This window comes from Pongo pygmaeus, chromosome 5 (assembly GCF_028885625.2).
Source record: "Pongo pygmaeus isolate AG05252 chromosome 5, NHGRI_mPonPyg2-v2.0_pri, whole genome shotgun sequence".
Classification (NCBI taxonomy): Eukaryota; Metazoa; Chordata; class Mammalia; order Primates; family Hominidae; genus Pongo; species Pongo pygmaeus.
Window position 1 is genome coordinate 35,412,310 of NC_072378.2, and position 19,731 is coordinate 35,432,040.

At 46.5% G+C, this 19,731-nt stretch overlaps 1 protein-coding gene across 4 annotated transcripts in view; it reads left to right on the forward strand.

Annotated features, from left to right (window-relative positions):
* ANKS1A (ankyrin repeat and sterile alpha motif domain containing 1A) overlaps positions 1-19,731 on the forward strand; it is a 201,774-nt gene that overhangs the window by 146,888 nt on the left and 35,155 nt on the right. For all 4 annotated transcript variants that reach the window (XM_054490637.2, XM_054490633.2, XM_054490635.2 and 1 more), the window contains one exon: positions 19,043-19,109. In XM_054490637.2, coding sequence (XP_054346612.1) covers positions 19,043-19,109 — 67 coding nt within the window. The remainder of the gene's footprint in view (positions 1-19,042; positions 19,110-19,731) is intronic.

Below are 19,731 nucleotides of genomic sequence, written 5' to 3' on the forward strand. Positions count from 1 at the left end.
GGCGCTGGCTGGCCTCCCTGGAGCCCTGTTCTCAGCTGCACTGCCAGTGGCTGAGCAGGCTGGCTGGACCGTGCACTTTACTTTATCAGCAGGTATTTACTAGGTGCCAATTATGTGTCAAGCTTGGTGCTAGGTGCTGGGTGCAGGGGGTATAGTTAAAGGACATAATTCCTTCTCTTAGGAAGTTTCCTTGAAGGAAGTCGAGTGGCTCCTGAATTCTATCTAAAGAGGGCTTAAGAGCAGCCGTCTGGTTGAAGTAGGGGGCTGGGGGCTCATCTGAATGGTGTGCTTCACTGTTTGGCTTTGTTTTACCTGTTTTATGTCTTAGATCAACAAAAAGAATTTTCTAAAATACACTTCTATTTATACCTTAAATAAGACTAAGAAAACATTAGTCGTTTATATGTAAAAGCATTTTATTTTTATTGGTGTTGGCTCCGCAGGAGGCTATTGAGCTTATAGGTGGGTAAATGTGCCCCACCCCCTGGGTACCCCTCTTGACATGGCCATTGCTGGCCTCTGTTTCCATCCTCATGTCACATTGACACATGGGTCTTAGGGTAGATGTTTGTTTTGAGTTCTACCTCAAGGCTGGCTGCAAACTGCTCAGAGGTTGCCAACCTGGGTGAGTCAGGAATCGGCCTCACTTCTCAGTTCCACAGTTGATTTATTAGTCATCCCTGGATATCAGTTTGTCTTTCTGTTAAACAGAATAAAACAAGAGTGTTTCCTGCTGGTTTCCTGTGGAGGGTGGCAGGCCAGTGCTTGTTGGCTTCATTCAGAAACCAGGCCTTTTGGAAATACAGAGCAATGTCCTCAGTGACTGCCCTTCACAGGTGGCTGCCCCACCTCTCTCCGCTTGCCTCCTGCTTTACATTCAGAACAGGAAAGCTGTTAGCACAAGGTTAATTTAAAACCCCAGTTGAGGAGGTTATCATAGCATCCTTAATTCTAGTGAATGGCTCTAGTTTTCCCTTCAGCAGTTGGAGTGATTAAATGTCATAATATATCAGGGGAGTACCAATTATGAACATGGATTTCATGCTGGGTGCTTTTACAGTCTTTGATTGGTGTTGGGCATAGTACTAACCTACCTTAGCAGCACCTTTAATTGGGGCATTCATGAATTGAATTGGACTCTGAGCAGCTGGAAGGGTCTGGGGCTGAGGACTGCTGCCAGGGCTTCACCTGCCCTGTCACAGTTGGCCTGTTGGGGCATCTAGGATCGGCATCTAGGATCTTACTCACATTTGACTTCATGCTGCCCAGGCGACTAGGCAGAATATTTTTGCTTTGAGCTGAGATGCTGCGTTGGTTTTCATTGTAAAACATCAGAGTCAGAAGGTTCCCTAAGTGTGAGTTCTCTCGTTACAGGTTAGGAAACTGAGCCCATTAAGGATGTGACCTACTCAGAGTCTCGTGAGACCTTTGACAGCACCCAAACCTCTGCTGCATAGCAACATCTTTGGCGCAGACTGGGTACTTGTTACCCACTTGTTGAATAAATGAGCAAACCCAGGTCTCTCGAGATTTGTTTAACAGTTATGTTAACTTTTTTTTGGTTTAAACTGTCAACATACCAAATCTGGTTTTGGTTCAGTGACTGATCTAGAGTATTAGAAGATTGCGCCAGTTTTCTAGAAACAGTACACAGACTGGTCAGCCTTCATGTTGCTAATGCTAAGTGGAAAGTTTAACCCTGTAGTTCCTTCTTTCTCTCATATGTGGTGCTTTACAGCAGTGGTTCTCAAAGGGCAATTGCAAACCAGCAGCATCACCTGTCCCTAGGAACTTGCTAGAAATGCAAATTCTTCCCTCCTCCCCCAGACCTTCTGAATTAGAAACTCTGAGGCTGGGCCCCGGTAATGTTTTTACAGGATCCTCAGGTGGTTCTCAGGCACGCTGAGGTTTGAGAACCAAGGCTTTAAGAGCCAGGTCCTAACAGTGTTCCCTCTACTTGTGAACATACTATGCATGTGAGCACCCAGTTATGAACACGCAAGAACCAGGCATGTGATTACATAACACTAGCAATCAAATAAAATGTAATGCAAGTTTTATCTGACATATTTAATATATACATGGTAGTTCTTGTGCCATTGGTAATTAGGCAAATGAAAAGCAGTTCATATAAATGGCTATAATGAATATTACCTAGGCAAATCAAGTTTTTATAGTTTTTCCCTATTAGCTTTTTAGTATCTGCTAGCAGCCATTACTGTTAGTGACTTCCCTAATTACACAGATTTACATTCTTCAGACACTCACAGAGATACACTCATTCATATTTGAAATTCTGGCTCAAATTTCCCAATTGTTAGGATTCCCTGTGACCACCTATCTCTGGTTGCGTTTTAAAATCTCAAAAGCAGGATTTAAATGCAAATAGCTTATTTGGGAGGTGATCCCAGGAAGCACTGGTAGGGGAGTGGGGGAGTGAAAAAGAAAGGAAACCAATAAAGGATTTGTTACCCAGCAGGTTACCCCTTGGGCCGTGGCCTGCTGGGGAACTCTGGGAGACTCAAGCTTACTTTAGATCAAGGGAGCTGGGGTATTTATCTACCATTTCCAGTCAGTCTGGGTGAGGGCTGCTCACCTAGTGGGAGTAGGGGCAGGACATTAATTCCCTCTCGCTTTCAGTCTACCCAGTGTACAGGTCTAGAGGGCTCTGGCAGCCTGAGAGAATCCTCAGAGTCACAGGTGCTTGCAGTTGGAAACTGGCAGATGGGAGGGTTTAGAAATGAAGAATGCCTACTGTCTGCTTTACCACCCATTAGTGGCACAGGAAGGGTTTTCCCTGGGGTCCCGGTTCTGGAGGGAACATGGGCAGGTAACTCAGGGGCTGAGAGCAGCTGCCAAGGATGGTGGTAAGAGAAGGGAGAGGGCACTGTGAGAATAGACTCCGGGTCTCAGAGTCTGGGCAGGGAGAGGGCAGGATGGAGTGAATGAAAAATCCTGGGGCACATAGATGGCTGGCGTCAGGTCTCTTTGTCTCTCGGGGAGGGGAAAAGGAAAGCAGAGGGTTCTGGGCACTGGTAAGAGTAGTAGAAGGCAGAAGAGAAACTTAAATTTCTTGCCAGCCTGTGCCTTTGCTCTAACTCCAACCCATACCCACATCTTGTCCTACTGTTGTTTTCCATTTTCTCTAGGCTAAGAGAACTGTCAGAAGCCAGTCAGTCTGGGAAGAAAGGGAGCTTTATGCCTAGCCTCCTTGTGGGTGGGTCCGCTGGTACATTGTTTGCGTGCCACAGTGGTGAAGATGGGGAAACTGGAACTTTGCATTCTTACTGAGATAGTCCTCAATACAGTTTCGACCGGTCCACGATGAAAGGAGAAAGTTAAGGGCAGTGAAGAGTGCTGTGATAGTGCTGATGGTATTTGATTGCCAACCACCTTTATTCTGATTATGTTATTCTTTCCCTTTTTTAAATTTTATTTGTTTAGAGACAGGGCCCCACTCTGTTGCCCAGGCTGGAGTGCAGTGGTGTGACAACAGCTCACTATAACCTCAAACTCCTGGGCTGAAGTGATCCTTCTGCCTCAGCCTCCCCAGTAGGTAGGACTATAGGCGTCACCATGCCCAGCTGTTTTTGTTTTTGTTTTTTTGTAGAGACAGGGTCTCGCTGTATTGCCCAGGCTGGTCTTGAACTCCTGGCCTCAAGAGGTCCTCCTGCCTCAGCCTCCCAAAGCACTGGGATTACAGGCATGAGCCATGGCACCTGGCTGCTTTTCCTTTTTCTATGCTTCAGTTGTTCTTTCTTTTATAAAACAAAGGGATAGTTTTCATGTTGATTGTTAAATGTTTGTCTTTATTAAATTTATTTTGAAATAATTACAGATTCACAGGAAGTTGTAGAAAAAGTACAGAGAGGTCCTTTTTTTAGTACCCCTCACCTAGTTTCTGCCCATGGTAATATATTATTTAACTCTAATACAATACCAAAACCAGGCAATTGACTGTGGAACAATCCATACATCCACACACCTTATTCACATTTCACCAGTTTTGCATTTACTTGTGTGTGTGGGGGGGGGGGGTGGTGTTATATGCATTTTTATCATGTGTAAGTTCATGTGATCACCACCACAATCAAGATGCAGAACTATTCTGTCACCACAAAGATCTCCCTCATAATTTTTTTTTTTTTTTTTTTGAGACAGAGTTTCGCTCTTGTTGCCCAGGCTGGAGTGCAATGGCATGATCTCGGCTCACTGCAACCTCCACCTCCTGGGTTCAAGCGATTCTCCTGTCTCAGCCTCCCAAGTAGCTGGGTTACATGCATGCGCCACCACACCTGGCTGATTTTGTATTTTTAGTAGAGACGTGGTTTCTCCATGTTGGTCAGGCTGGTCTTGAACTCCCGACCTCAGGTGATCCGCCCACCTCAGCCTCCCAAAGTGCTGGGATTGCAGGCGTGAGCCATCACGCCCGGCCCATCCTGTTAATTTTTAAAGTCATTTGCCTTGATAAAAAGTTGACAGCTTTATAACATTTCTGTTCCTCCCAGTTAGGAAGGAAAATGGCCCACAAACTTACCAAATTAAGGGGTTACTGCCACGTGTGTCCCTGTTGAAGTGGGACAGCACAGTGCTCTGCACAGAAGCCATTCTCCTGAAAGAGGCAAGTGTATGTTTCTGCCCAGGGCTGTAGAAAAGAAAGGGTGAGAAAGGTCATTTTTCCCAGGTCTTTCTCCTTCAGTGCTCAGCCCTCGAGAGGCCTAAGTCATGTATTAGGCAGCTCAGGCTTCTGTAACAAAATACCATAGATTGAGTGGCTTAAACAACAGATGTTTATTTCTCATAGTTCTAGAGGCTGGGAAGTCCAAGATCAAGGTGCCAGCCAGCATGGCCCCTGACAAGGACCCTCTTCCTGGCTTAGAAACGGCTGCCTTCTCACTATATTCTCACATGGCAGAATATATATATCTCCCTCTTCTTATAAACCCTACCCTCATGAATTCCTCTAACCCTAATTACCTCTCAAAGGCCCCATCTCCAGATACCTTCGTAGTAGGGGTGAGGGCCTCAGCGTACGAAATTTGAGGGAACAGAACTCAGGCCATAGAAGGTATCTTCATCAAGGGCTGCTCCATATTCTACCACCTCCTCAATTGCAAAATCAGTGGGGTATCTTGGCAGAGAGGCAACAAGAAAGGTTTAGGCCCTGTATTGCCAGCCTTGTTACCTTGGTTAAACTATTTAGCTCCTCCAAGCCTGAGTTTTCTCACCTGCAAAATTGAGAGATTCACGTGGATAATGTCTGAGGCCCTGCTTGCTGAATCTGCAGCTACCTGCCTCCTGCCGCCCTCATCTTCCTTTCCTCCATTTCCACTGACTTGGTGGTGAGAGCCCAAGGGCCAAGTTTGTTGATCCCTGTACCAGCTGTTCTCACTTATTCCCACTTCTGGGGGCAAAGGAAAAAAGAGGAGTTTGAGATTTTGAACTTCACAGTTTTGACCAGAGCCATCCTGTTTATTTTCAGCTGTGTAGAAGCATATTTGAGATTCTGATGCTTGTGCCTACACACAGACACACATGGCCTGAGCACAAAAGTCTTTGAGAAAAACAAGGCTCTTATTGATCATTTCCTTCAGTCTCAGACTCTACACCAGTTCACTTATTACTCAAGCATTTGATTCTACAAGAGGCAGAATTTTCAAAGATGAGATTCCTATGCCCTGGCTGACAGTGGAGCTTTGAAGCCCAGCCTGGGACCCTCTGGCCTTTAGCCAGGAACTCTTTGGGGTCCCAGTAAGCTTCCCCTTCACCCCTTTCTTCTCTCGCGTAGACCTCAGGGATTGGCCCACCTGTCCAGGTGCCTGCCTCCACTGTGTCTTCCCTCTTCCCTTGTATCCCAGAACTCTGGGGAAGGAATAATGTTTTCCAGTGTCTCCCCAGTTTTTCTGTGTCTGAAATAAGCACACAGTCCCCTTTTAAGATTTTATTGCATGTTAAAACAAAAATGGGAAACTGAGAGGTTTGCGGAAAATAGCCAATAAATAGCCAACAGTGGGGATTTTATAAAGTTATGAGAAATACTAAAAATAACAGTTGTCCTGGGTCTTGGTCAAACATTAATAAACTAGCTCTTTCCTTGGCTCCTCTGACTGCCTTCTCTCTCGATATTGTCTTGAGGTTGTAGCTTCCACTCCTTTTCTGAAGAGCCCTACCTCCTAGCACATACACAAAGCCCCTAGAGAACAGTTGTTGGCAGCAATCAATGCTTACAAAACAGCTGAGACTGGTGGGCTGTGATCGCTCTGGAATCTTCTTGCAGGCTGAGATTGGAGATGGCCTTTGAATTGTGGGCAGCTCAGGGGTCTCCCACTGCAAAGGTCTCACAAAGTGGAGAGGATTGCATGACCATCTTTTCTGCCTTTCCTCTCCCTTCGTGCCATTTTTCTTGATGTCTTTCCTGAGAAAATTTGTACACTCCATAATTGCAACTTGCAAGACTCACTTGCCAACAAACCCAAGGGTGTAAGTCCACAGGGCCTTTCCTGGAACAGGCACTCTTCACTGGCCTGTTTTGAAAAGGCTGTGTTCTTTCTAGTAATCCCATGGGGTTGTACACTTTAACCTGACATTTAGCCCCCAGCTGTTGCATGTTGCTGCCCATATAGGGAATGGATTTTCTCAGGAGTCCTCACACTGGCAGCCCCAGAAGAAGCCAGGGCTTGTTGCTCCCTGCCTGCCAGCACCACCCTTTCTTCAGATGCTGAGCTCTTCTGTGGCCTCCCATTTTCCTGCCAGCCAGAGGGAGGTGACCAATCTGAACTTTGGTTCCAGAACCTATTGGGCTACTCTGAGGACATGAAGTTGTGTTCCTGTCCACTTGGCTGAGAAAAAAAGACAGAAACCTATATGGTTTAGGAATACTGACATAGATGGTAGGTTAAAGAAAAGCCAGAGGATGATAACATTTAATTCAGAATGGTGGTGGCCTCAGAGGAGCAGAGAAATGGGGGAAGTGATCCCAGGAAGGGCATTTTCTATTTCTTAAACCAGGTAGTAGGCATGTGAATGGGTCATTTATTATTGTTGTTGAAATCACAGTACTATAAAATATGTTCTTTGGAATTTAAGAAACAGTTCATTATTTTAAAGAGGAAAGAACACAGTTCCTTGTTGTTGAGGTCAGCATGGGGCTGATGTAAGAGGATATTGACACAGGAACTTAGCAGTAAGGCAGTGAGGATGCAGTTGGAGGAATTTCAGGTGGGAAGATGCCACACATTTGCTGGGTTAGCCACCACGTTTCCCCCCTCTCATTTTCTCTTCAGGAAAAGTCTCAGATCCAAGAAAGATGTATGTCCTAAACAAACCCCTCCCTAAGAATCAGTTAAGGTGTAACCACTTTTAAAAGCTCTTTGTCTGTTTTTTTCCACTGGGTGTTGACTGAGCCCACCCAGTGCTTAGTACCTGGTAGGAGCACTAGTGGGAAATACAAAAGAAGCTGAAGAGGCATGCCCATGTATCAAAAGACCGGGAGCCATCCTCGGACCTTATGTATGCATGAGCAGGTTTGCATCAGTGTGGTACAGCCAGGCTGCCTCTGCTGCAAGAATTCTAAAGCAGAAACCCTAGATGCAGTCAGTCCACAAAGGGTGCCGGCAGGGCACCGGTGCTCATCAGTGCTTGTGGTGTGCCAGCCACCCTCCCTGTGTCATCGCATCCTCCCCACACCATCCTGTGAAGCAGGCATTAGCATCCCTGTTTACAGGTGAGGGTCACATAGGAGACTGAAAATAATTATCTTCCAGGTATCTTTCCTTCCCGTGGAGTGTTTCTAATCATTGTATCCTCCATGGTTATATTTGGGGGACATAAGGTTGCCATTTCCATAATTAATTGTCTGTGATGGGGTTGTGGGTGGGGCAGGGCACGCATTGGTTCCCAGCACAGACATTTTCTTTTGGATGACCTTGGATGCCCTTGAGCCTCAGAATATGTCTGCGAGACTTGGAGGATTCGCCCTGCTTTTGCCTTCGTGCCTTATGGTCTGTCAGGGTAGGTGGGAGGACTGTGTTGGGGAGAAGGGTCTTGGTTAACTGAGTGACCCTCTGTCTCTGTGTACTCAGCTTGAGAACTGGGTGGGCTAGGGGGCCGTTTCTTTTCACCCCTTGCCATGCAGATGAATAGAAGCTGGAAATTTGACTTGAGTGAGGTAACCTGAGTTGACAATGAGAGCCCATGACTTGATAATGCTCATGGTCTGTAACCCAGAGATCATGGCCTGGCTAGTTGGCCCTGGACAGAGGCAGTGATCAATAATGTGTAAGGCATTGTTCAAACAGGAACCTTGATGAGGAAGAAAGAAGGGTTGAAAATTTCGGGAGTCACCTGGGGTGGTTTACCAGCCCACAGGGGAGAGACTTTTAGGAAAAAGCAGCCAGAGAGGGGTTCTGTGTCTCTGGGAGTTGACTTATTTGATGGTGAAGGTGGTTTGAGAGTTTCTGCGGTCATAGTGGCTATCTTGTTTATGAGGCACTGCTGCCAGTTCCTCCAGAGGCTTTCCACATGTGCCATTGTTCCAGTAGAAGCCTCTTACATGGCCACTTGGGATGAGGGTTGTTTGGTTTGGTTAATTACAAAACCAAAGGAGGAAGTCATTTTTTAAAAAGAATCAAGCAATTTAACCCCAATGGATAGATGTGCACCCTTTTGATGTGGAGCTGGGCTCTTTCTTCCAATGTAGATCTACTAATTTGGAGTTCTCTGCCTTCCTTTTATTACATGAACCACATCCATAAAACACCATTGACTAAAATTTCCAGTTTGTTTCTTAAAAGTAAAGCCAGAATTTGATCACTTGTGAAGCAATCTGAGTATAGATTTCTTTTGGAATTTTTTACAACTTACTTCCCCAACCACCCTTAATTCAAGAGCACATTTTAAAAAATGATCTCATTATTGAGTCTCTTCAAAGTACTTACTTGGTTGTCACAGAAAGGTTCTTTTACACTGGTTCCATAATTTATGTAATGTTTAATTAAATTTTCTATTTTCATCAACAAATATAACCATCCTAAGCAGTTTTGGAAATGACCCCAGCTGACTCTTGGTAAGGGTAACACTGAGTGTGTGGAAGCAGAAGACCATGGGTGTGCGGGAGCGAGCCTGCCCAGTGTGGACATAGCTGTCTGCTGGCATCACTTACTGAGGGACAGGGTGGCGTGCAGTTAGCTCACTGGCAGATCACTTAAGCGGAGGTCAATAACAGGCTTGCCAGGTAGGTGTCGTCATCCCTGTTACAGATGACCAAGCGGAGGTGTGGGAAGAACAAGTTCCTTGCTCACAGCCACGTTGCTGAAAGCGGCAAAGCTGATTGCACAGTCTCAGGCATTTCACTACCTGCAGACCCTGCCCTGTGGGAGCCAGTTCTCTCTGAGGTGAGGGAGTAGAGGCGGGCCCATGGCCTGCATGAGAAGAAGCAGGCCTGAGTTGAGACCCTGTTCCCTCTCCTCACTTTGGTATTGTCTTGGATCCTCTGGTTTGGTTCACGCCCCAAGAGCTGCCTTGTAGAAAGGCGTCACTCCCTCACATAAAACGTTTTGTCCTGAATGGAGAAGCTGCCTCCAGCTGAGTGTCCAGGAAGGGAGCTATTGTTCACACAACATGTTCTAAACGTTCTCTGCCAGAAGGAAGCCCTTTCCCTCTGGTGTATCTTTTAAAACAAAACAACAAAAAACAAAGGAACCTGGGTTTTGATTAACTTGTTTTTTAGATAGAATTTTGTTTATTTTGGAACCAGATGAATGTGAATGGCAAGGACAAGCCCTGTCTAATCGCTGTAAACTGAACCGTGCAAGGGAGGAGGATGGTGTGGACTATTTGCCTGGCATCTGTGGTTTTATGAGGACTACAGATGTTTCCCAGAGTAAGTAAGGCTGGCATCTGGTCAAGTTACAGAGGGAAACAGCCACAGTATCTCTGCTATGGCCCCGGGAAATGGCAGGGACTAAAATCCCCCAGCAACAGAGGCAGACAGGCATTGCCTTTGGAGGAGGAACAGATCTCACCATCCATGCTTACAGCAGGAAGAACCTTGCGTTTTAGGATGATGTCACTCAGGGAATGAATGAATTACACCAAAACTGTGTCTTTTAGGCAATGCACAGCTTGCTCAGACTTGTGTCATCATAAATTAACTCCTCATTAGAGCCCTGCCTTGAAAGCAAAGGCTGCACTCAGACCTCTTGTACATTGTCTCAGATCTTTACAGCAGGCCTCTGTTGGTATGTGCATTTTGTGTTTGAGGAAACTGAATCTTAAGGAAGAGAAGTCAGGTCATTTGCCCATAGCAATAATCCCATGAGTGAGGACTTTTTTTCACCTTATAGAAGAGGAAATTGAAAATCAACAAAGTTAAATGACTTGTCCAAGTTTCCACAACTAATTAGGTGGCAGAACGAGAACTTGAACTCAAGTTTTTAATTCATAAGTCCTTGTTCTTTCCACCCCTACACACTGCCTTTCCAATGTTCTCGATCCAGTACATTCGAAATCCTATGCTGAGCTTTCATAGAGTGAAAGCGAGGCTTGAAACAAGCTGGACACCATGAATTAGGTGGATAATGAATTGAGCAGTGCCCACATATGGTTAGTGCTGTGACCCATGGACGTTATTTTGATTTTCTCATGTTTGCTTTTCTCTTCTTTAAAGTGGGAAGAATGCTAGCTCCCCACCAGGGTGCTTGTGAGGAGGGACTGGATCACCAGGAGGGCAGTCAGCTAGTGCCTAGTGCAGTGAGGACCCCACTGAAAGAACCCAGCCCAGGACCTAACACCCTGCAAGTCTTGAGTTTTCACATTGTTGAACAAAAGTGCTTTCAGGGTCGGTGGTCGACCTTGCTGTGAGCACATGAATTCTATTTTCAGGAAAGACGAATGAGCCTTCAATGTAGTTCACACAGCTTTCACATACTCCAGAATTTTGAAGGTGTATTTGATTTTCTAATTTTATTTGATTTCAGGAGACAGAGGATACAAACATATTCTACTAGCTAAGTATTCTAATATGCCGCTTACCATGCTAAAGGAACGCACAGATGTAGGGATCAATTTCTTTTGACCCTGATTAATATGAGCCAGTTTCCCAGGGTCTACTCATCCTGGGAACACTGATAATTCAGTTTTCAGACTGTCAAGACTGGGGTTAGCCTGGCTTCCAGAATAGAGAAAGCCACACCACAACACAGAAGCTGTGCTGAGAGCCCTTAACCCAGAAGGCTTTGTGACAGGGAATAACGGTGCCATCGACTTTCCCACATTCCTTTCTCTTTGTTTCCTTCGCCTCTCGGGCATGTCTTTGCTTATTAGCGTGTTGAGCAGAGTTCATCACAAATGAAACTCAGACCAGTGTTAATCTTACAATTTATTATCCTCTAAAAGATCTGATCATGAAAGATTTTTCCAGTATTTCAGTATGAGACTTTTCAAACTACAGAAAACTTCAAAGACTTGAGTAGTGAATCCCTGAATATCCACCACGTAGGGCATGGATTCTATAATTAGCATTTTGCTGTACGTGCTTTATTGCATCTATCCATCTGTCTACCCCTCGGTGCACTTAGCAATCATGTTATTTTTTGATGCATTTCAAAGTAAGTTGCAGACATCAGTACTTTCATCCCCAAACACTTTAACGTGTATATGATTAACTAGAGTTCGATGTTTGTTTATAGTTATTTGGGGGTGGGGGGGTAAAATTTATACGAAGTGAAATCCATTAAGTCTGTTATTCCATGAGTTTTGATAAATACATACATTTGTCTAACCCAAATTCCTATCAAGATACTGAACATTACTGTCACTCCCAGAAAGTTCCCTAGTGCCTTCCTTAGCCAGCCAGTCCTCACCCAGCCTCTTCTGGTAGTTTTCCACTCTAAATTTTGCCTATTCTAGAACTTCATATAAATGGAATCACTGCAGCATGTGCTCTTTTGTATGTCTTATCTGAAAGGTTTTAACTAGTGCTTTAAACTGAAGTCTAGGGACTCTGTCAACTTCATTTATCCACCTTCTTCCTGTTTCGCAAGTTCAGAGGTAATTAGGAGTGGTAAACTGCAGGAAATCTCAAGGCAGCTGATGGATCCTGATAGTGTATTTGTATTAAGTATATATGTATGTATTTTTAAACCTTAAGTATATATAATTTGGTGCTCAGAATCCTACATCTGACCACCCTGATATTATAAGACAGGTGTTCCCCTGTAGAATCTGAGGAGCTAAGACCCCTTTCCCTGGCCACACTGCTAAGGAAATTGATTCTGAGTGGAAGTTTAGGATGTTTTCTTTGGCCTGGTTTTATCCATAGCCAGACCAGCAGTGTGCCGTAATGACATTCAGATTGTGAAAGAACCAGACCCAGAGAAGGTTACTTGGAGGCTGGTGGGGGTGCCCGAAGGACCAAGTGGCAGATTAACCAGTGTTTTTAGGTAACTGCAGGCTTTCTGAGGTTTGTGTACTTCCTCCTCACCCCTCCCCACCATGCCAAAAAATAAGCCTGCTCCTGGATGAAAAGTAGATTGTGTACATTGAACTAGAACCCAAATACATAATCCTCATTAATCTTTTAGATTCTTGTCCCACTTATTAAAGCCAGTACTTGGCATATAACCCAGAGTTATGTGGCAAGCAATAATAAAGTTAATTGGAATCTAGGTCTCCCAACTGTTTTATTCTTTCAGCAGTTTCTTGGCGCTTTGAGTAAAAGATTACTTTTACAGTAGGCTGTTCTGATATGAGAAGGTCATTTGGCAAGTATTGGTTCCGTGTATTTCCTTCATGTCATGTCAAGTCAGGGCTATGTATTTCCTCCCGGTCATGTTCATGTCATGTCCATGTATTTCCTTTCTGTCAAGTTGCAGATGTGGGCCTAAGCCCCAACCTCTGGGTCAGGGAAAGGGCCAGCTGGTAGTTGTGGGGTGTGAGGTGCTTTTGGGGAGCAAGACCCAATATCAGCAACCCAAGAGGTACAGGAAAGACAAAAATGAGGGGGCAGGTGGGAGGTTAGAGCCTTAGACCACGCTCTGCAAGCCAGAGCTCCGTGGCTTTCCTCTCTCCACCAGCCTAGCCTGGTGCAAAGACAAAAGGCAGGCTTTAATTGGAGCCTTTGTCAGGGAAGACGGACAAAGCACTTTTGAAACAAAACAGCTCTGTTGTCTCTCAGCCTAGTAGAAAAAGGGGAGTTGAAAAAGAAGATGACGATGTAAAGGGGATTGAAGTAGGGGGACACAGCAATAAACATGGTAACACCCTGAGTCCCCCCATGTGAGACACAGCTGAAGTGTAGACTGAGCCCGCTCTGTGGAAAAGGGAGTTCCTCATTGTTAGCGGCCATGTCTGGTCGCCTCAGCAAGGACAGCCCTGAGCCCGCTGGCAGATAGTTATTCATTCCCTGCCATGCGCCTTTCCCCTCCCCCACCCCATTCTGCCTCCGTCTCCTAAAAGCAGTTGACAAGGTTAGAAAATCAGGACAAATAATTTACTTCAATCGTCTTTGTCTTTCCTGAGGCCATGCGCAATTCAGTCTGGGAGGAGAAGGAAAAAAAAAATCATCCAGACCCTGGCTAGTGACCCTTTTTCAGATGTGGAATCAAAGCCCACTCTAGGCTGAGAGCCTGTCTGCTGCGAAGAGGCAGAAGACAGAGATGGTGATGAATTCTTATGTGGTTTCTGGGCCTGAGAGTGCAGCTGTCAGCAGTCTTTAGGGTTCTTTGCACAGCCTAAGGAACCGATTTTGACGTCAGCAGTCGCCTGATGGGATCTGCACAGAGCATCTGGTGAGGCTGAGGAGGCTGCGGCTCAGTCGCTCAGCCCCCTGCTCCTGGGAAGGGGGAGCACTGTCCAAGCAAGGCCATCGAGCCAGAGGGTCTGCCACTTTGCCCCCCTGCAGCAGGAAGCAGATTCGGCTGCCAATGGCACCTGCAAAAGTGAGAGCAGTGCCCTCTGTGGGCAGTTTGGTAGTGCCCGTGGAGGAGAGCTTCAGTTTCCTCACATGAAAAGTAGGATAATAAGTTTGCTTGGCTGTGAGTCGAGGCTCTGCAGGATTGCTCAGAGAAGGGATCAGCTGAAAGTTGTGGAGTGTGAGGTGCTTTGGGGGAGTGCCAACCTTGTGCCAGCAACTTAGAGAGTCAGAGAAACATAAAAATGAGGAGAGAAAGGGAGTTAGAGAATTCAGACTGGTCCAGAAGGGAGAGCGTTGGCTGCCTTTCCGCCTTCCCCTGTTAGCGTAAAAGTGACCAGTGTATTAGCGATAGCTAACAAACGTTTGTCATCGAACATCACCAGTGTGCTAGCTGTGTACAAGGCATACGGTGGGATCTAAAGAAAACAGCGTGGCGCAGGGTCCTTACCCTGAATGGTTCTTTAGTGTCTCTGGAACACACCATAAAACAGTTAATCAGGGAAGTAATCCTGCAAAGCAGAGGTGTTTCTGGGCCAATAAAATCATCAGTGCCGAGTGGAAGAGGCGAGGTGGAAGGTGTCTTCTGCCTGGTGGCTCAGGCCTAAGGAGACTGATGTGTGTTTTCCAACTGGCAAGGGGTCCTAGGGCACCAACAGCTCCCAGGCGGCAGAAAGGGTGTTAGGAGGGAATGTCTGATGTCAGGAGCCAACTCAGTTATAGAAACTTCTCTCATGCTCCCATTTACACCAAAGGAAAGTAAAAGGAAAGTGATTCCTTTCCCATCCTCCTCTACATGGGGCCCCAACGAAAGACATGTTGATCAGACTGATTCCTGCTGTCCTGATATTTGGCCCCATGTGGTAGCCCTGCACACAGCCATGACTTGTACCACCTCCTGAAAGGGAGCCAAGTTACACCAAAGCTTGAGGTCCGCCTGTGCCCAGCACACTTCCTGGCACACAGAAGACCCATCAAAACTCTTTCTTCCCCCTCCTTCAACTACCAGTATTTATTAAAAAGCTGGGTGTCATCTGCATGGCTCTGCCGCCTGGTGATGGGGGATGGAGACCTCTCCATACAGAGCTCCACCTCCCATCACCAGCCCGTGGGCAGCCAGAATCCTGTGGTCTAAACAAGCAGATGTCAGATGGCCTGAGCCGCAGTATCTCCAGTGTTTGTTTTTGTTCTTGTTTTCAGCCATATGGGGAATACATTTTACACAGCCCTGGCAGGGAAAAATAGTCTAAACAGAGTCGTCCTGAAAACTTTCTGAAAATGGAGTATTTCCAAGCATTTTTTGAAGACAAGAGTCCATTATGGTGATAACTTTCAAGTCCTTATATTAACAAACATGAGTATAAGTTTTCAGTCAGTTCACGTGAAGTGCAGTAATAAGGAAGCATGGCCATTTCTCATCTCTCTCCAAAAATGTCACTCATCCAAAACCACAGAAAAAGAGGAGAACACTAAATGGTGCCCGTCCATTACATTTAACCTGCCTCTTCCCCTGAAATGCAGAACATTTCTGGGAAAGCTGCCTGTTCAGATTGTTTTTTAACTTAAACCTAGGAGGTTAAACTGCATGGTGCGTGTAGATCAGAATGATATCTGCTGTGTCTGAACGCTCTTCTTTGTCTAGACTAAAATGATCATATTTCCTCTCTGCTGGTTCTGGGCCATGAGGGTGAGTTTGAGGCAAGGAGAGAAGATGAGCTCCAGCTCCTCCCCATCTCCACAGCTCAGGCTGAGGGCTTGGGCAGACCACAGCTCCAGACACTCCGTGGTGCCAGGGTGGGGACCTGCCAATCTCTGCCCAAACAGGACCTCTTCGCTGCCATGTCCCTTCTGGCCCTGAGCTTCCACCAAGACAGGTTCCAGTTGCTGAGGAAGGAGTCCAGGGTTACAGGCTGTGAGTCCACTGCCGAGGACCCTGAGTTTTTCTGGAACTAGAACCAGCTCAGTTTGACTTAGCTGCGGCAGTTCACGGAACAATAGAACAACTTCCTAGCCTGGGCAAAATCGTTCTGAGAGCATCCATTAGCATTTCCTAGCCGGTCTGCAGTCTGGAACACCTCACATGGATATCCGGGCTTCTGGGTCAGGCGCCTATAACCCCACTGCTTTGGGAGGCTGACGCGGGAGGATCCCCTGAGCCCAGGAGTTCAAGGTTTCATTGAGCCGTGATTGCGCCACTGCACTCCAGCCTGAGTGACAGAGCGAGACCATGTCTCAAAAAAAAAAAAAAAAAGAAAAGAAACCTGGGCTTCTGCTGGCCTATGTCAGTTGACTAGTGGGTGACTCCTGGGGCAAGCAGGAAAGAGCAGAGCGGAGAAGCAGCGAGGGTGCTCAACTCTGTTCACTCTGATGCCAAAAGGCCCTTCGGCAAAATTTCACAAATTGTACCACCAAGGGATGCTGATTGGACAGGCCAGCTGGGGCTTCGGATGTTAAGTGATTATGGTGATAATGAAATATATAATATGACTTTATTTCAAAGGATATCTTGGAGTCACCCCACCATTTCAGCCCTTTCCTTCCCCAGCACGCTGCATGGCCGTGGAGAACAGCTTTTCCAGTGCAGACTCTAAAGAAATGGAAACTACACTTTGGTTCATTCACAGATTCATTCAATAGGTTGTCTATTTACCATGTGCCAGGCCCAGCGGGTGACAAGGCAAATAAAGTACGCTTGATGCCAACCCTCATTGGTGTCTACAGTGTTAAGCTCTGCGTTTGAGTAGAATAGAATGCGGGAGAGGCAACTGGGAGATGGGTAAGGGAGACTTTTCTCTGAATAACATTTTGTATCTTTTGAATTTTGAATCGTGAATGTATCAAAAAATAAGTGTAAGTAAAAATATTTTTACAACTTTAAAAATAGGTTTTACTGGGCTGGAGCACTCAGAGGACAACAGAGTGGAAGTGGAAAGCAAACTAACCTTTTATTGAGCATTTACTGTGAGCTAGACCTTCAGCCAGGTGCTTATGAACATATCTTTTAATCCACACAACCCTGGACAAAGGCAGTATCATCCTCATTTTTATCCATTTTAAATGGAAGCTTGCCAGGTACGGTGGCTCACACCTGTAGTCCCAGCACTTTGGGAGGCCAAGGCAGGAAGATCACTTGAGCCCAGGAGTTTGAAACCAGCCCAGGCAACATAGTGAGACGTTATCTCTACAAAAAAGAAAAAATAGCCAGGTACAGTGGCTCATGCCTATAATCCTAGCACTCTGGGAGGCCAAAGTGCACAGATCACTTGAGTCCAACAGTTTGAGACCAGCCTGGACAACATGATGAAACCCTGCCTTTACAAAAAATAACAAAAAAATTAGCCAGCTGTGGTGTTGCACGCCTGTAGTCCCACCTACTAGGGAGGCTGAGGTGGGAGGATCACTTGAGCTCAGGAGGTCAAGGCTGCAGTGAGCTGTGATCACACCACTGCACTCCAGCCTGGGAGACAGAGCAAGACCCTGCCTCAAAAAAAAATAAAAATTAAAAAATTAAAAATAGCAAGGCATGGTGGCACCTACCTGTCGTTGTCGTCTTAGCTATTCAGGAATCTTAGCTATTCAGTGGGAGGATCACTTGAGTCCAGGAGTTTGAGAGCAGCCTGGGCAACATAGCAAGACCTCTTCTCTGTTTAAAAAAAAAAAAAAAAAGAATAATAAAAATAAAAATAAATGGAAGCTTTGGGAGGTCTGGGGAGTTTCCCTTGTATCATGCTGCCCCTGCTGAAGGAGGCAGCACTTGAAACACACATGGCCAGAGAAAGAGATGGGGGTGGAGGGAGGTGTTTTCTTCAAGGGGCAGAGCCAGCCTGCTCTGACACTATTCTTCCTCCCCGTGCCTCTGGGCTGCTGGGGCCAGTGTTTAGAGACACACCCTCCGTTTGCTCCAGGGGTCAGATTTGTTTCCCTCTGCCTTGCTGAGCTCAGGGAAGGAGCTTGCAGTCTGGTTAACAGGCAGTCAGGTGACAGCCTGAGCCAGCAGTCGATTCTGTGGCTGGAGGAAGATATCTCCCCGAGTCCCCGGCTGCCCAAGGAGAGGTGGCGCTTGCTCTGTGCTCTTCTGCTGGGTGTCAGATGCACGGCTTTGTTTGCCAGCTGAAGGCTGGCTGGAGAATTGTTTTTCCAATTGTCTGACCCAGGCTCCTTACTTGCACTTAGAGGAAAAAGCATCCAAGCCCTGGTACAAAAGGTCCTCTTTTCATTTCTTTGGAAAAAGAGCATTGAATGAGCTCATTATCACTGCAACCCAAAAAGGAGGAGGAGGGGAAGAAGAGAAGGTGGCTGCTCCCCACTGCCTAGTTCTGCCCCTGGCCAGGTTTCCTGGGGAAGGGGGCCTGGATCTGGCCCATAGTGGCCAAGGCCAGATGGCTGGGACAGGTGGTCCATACTGGGGGCAGTGCTGGAGCCATTGGATGCTTTGGGACTAGCTTTCTCTGCTGTGGTCCAGAAGAGGGACAGGTGTCTGTGCCCCGTCTCATCTCCTGAACGCAGAGCTCTATCCAGGACTGCTGGACTCCAAGAAGCAAAAGGCCTTCCATTTGGGCCTAAGTGCCTGCCTCACCTTTCCTTCCCAGAGGTTTCTGTTTGCCGGCGCTCTAGAAATCATCCTCACTCCCCAGAGCTTGTGGTCATACAGTATCAGTTGTCTGTTGAATGCTTATGATTCGCCAGGCACTACCCTAGGCACTCAGGTAGCATGGAACAAAGCCGGCAAAGTCTTCACTCTCATGGAATTGAAATTCTAGCGTGAGCAATGAAATGGCCAGGTCTGGCCTGTGATTGCAGCCTCTCCCCAGTCTCTGCTGGTCTGGGAGAACTGCTGGGGAGTGAAATAGAGATGCCTTGAAAGGGAGGCTCTTCAGTATTTCTAGCAGCTAAGCCCAGACTGTCACCATCTCACTCCCTTCAGAGCAGTACATCGGACCCTGTGGGCTGGGGCCAGAGAAGGCCTCTCTTAGACCTGAGCAGCAGAGAGTCCTGATACCTTGCAGGCTGGTGCTGGTCCTGGGAAGCATCTGAAAGAGACCTGGAGGTCAGCCCCCATTGGCGCTGTGGTGAGCTGGTAACGTTTACCCCAAGCCTGACTGCCTCTCCTCTTTGTTCTTTCTTCCATTTCAGATTGAGAAAATCATGAGTTCTATTGGAGAAGGGATTGACTTTTCTCAGGAACAGCAGAAGATCTCAGGTACTGTACCAAGTGGCCATTTTCCCCACAGAAACTGGCAGTCTGGCTCTTTTCTGGCTCAGGCTTTCCTCTAACACAGAAGACAGACATTCAGGGGGTGGGAGAGGTCAGCTTCAGACCACGTCATGCTCCTATAATTCACAGTCTCCAATACCTAGACAGCCCCATCTTGCTGTTATTTTTAGAGCCATGACTCCTTTTACATATGGGAGGGGAAGAGGTACAAAATGAATTTTAAGCTGCCTATTAGGAAAAATTTTTAGATCAACAATCATCACTTATTCATTATTTTATGGGCTTTCTTAGATGGGCTTAAATCAGAGTGCACCTCAGCGTTGGTCTCTGCAGCTTCCAAGATGGCTCTCAAGGGTCTCATCCGTGACGGTGGCAAAAGCACTGGGTTAGACCAGGGGTCTCAGACTCGTAGCATGCATGTGAATTGCCTGGGAGGGTTGACTGTGCTGTTTCCTCTTCCCACAGCTCCTTGTGCCTGACTCAGTTTACTTCGTCACTTACCATTCTTACGCTGTATCACTGCTACTTTGGTCATTCTTTTCTAAGCCCTAGTAGTGAGGTCAGCGTCTGTTTTCTTTGTTTGAAACAGGGAATGGGGAGGCCATCT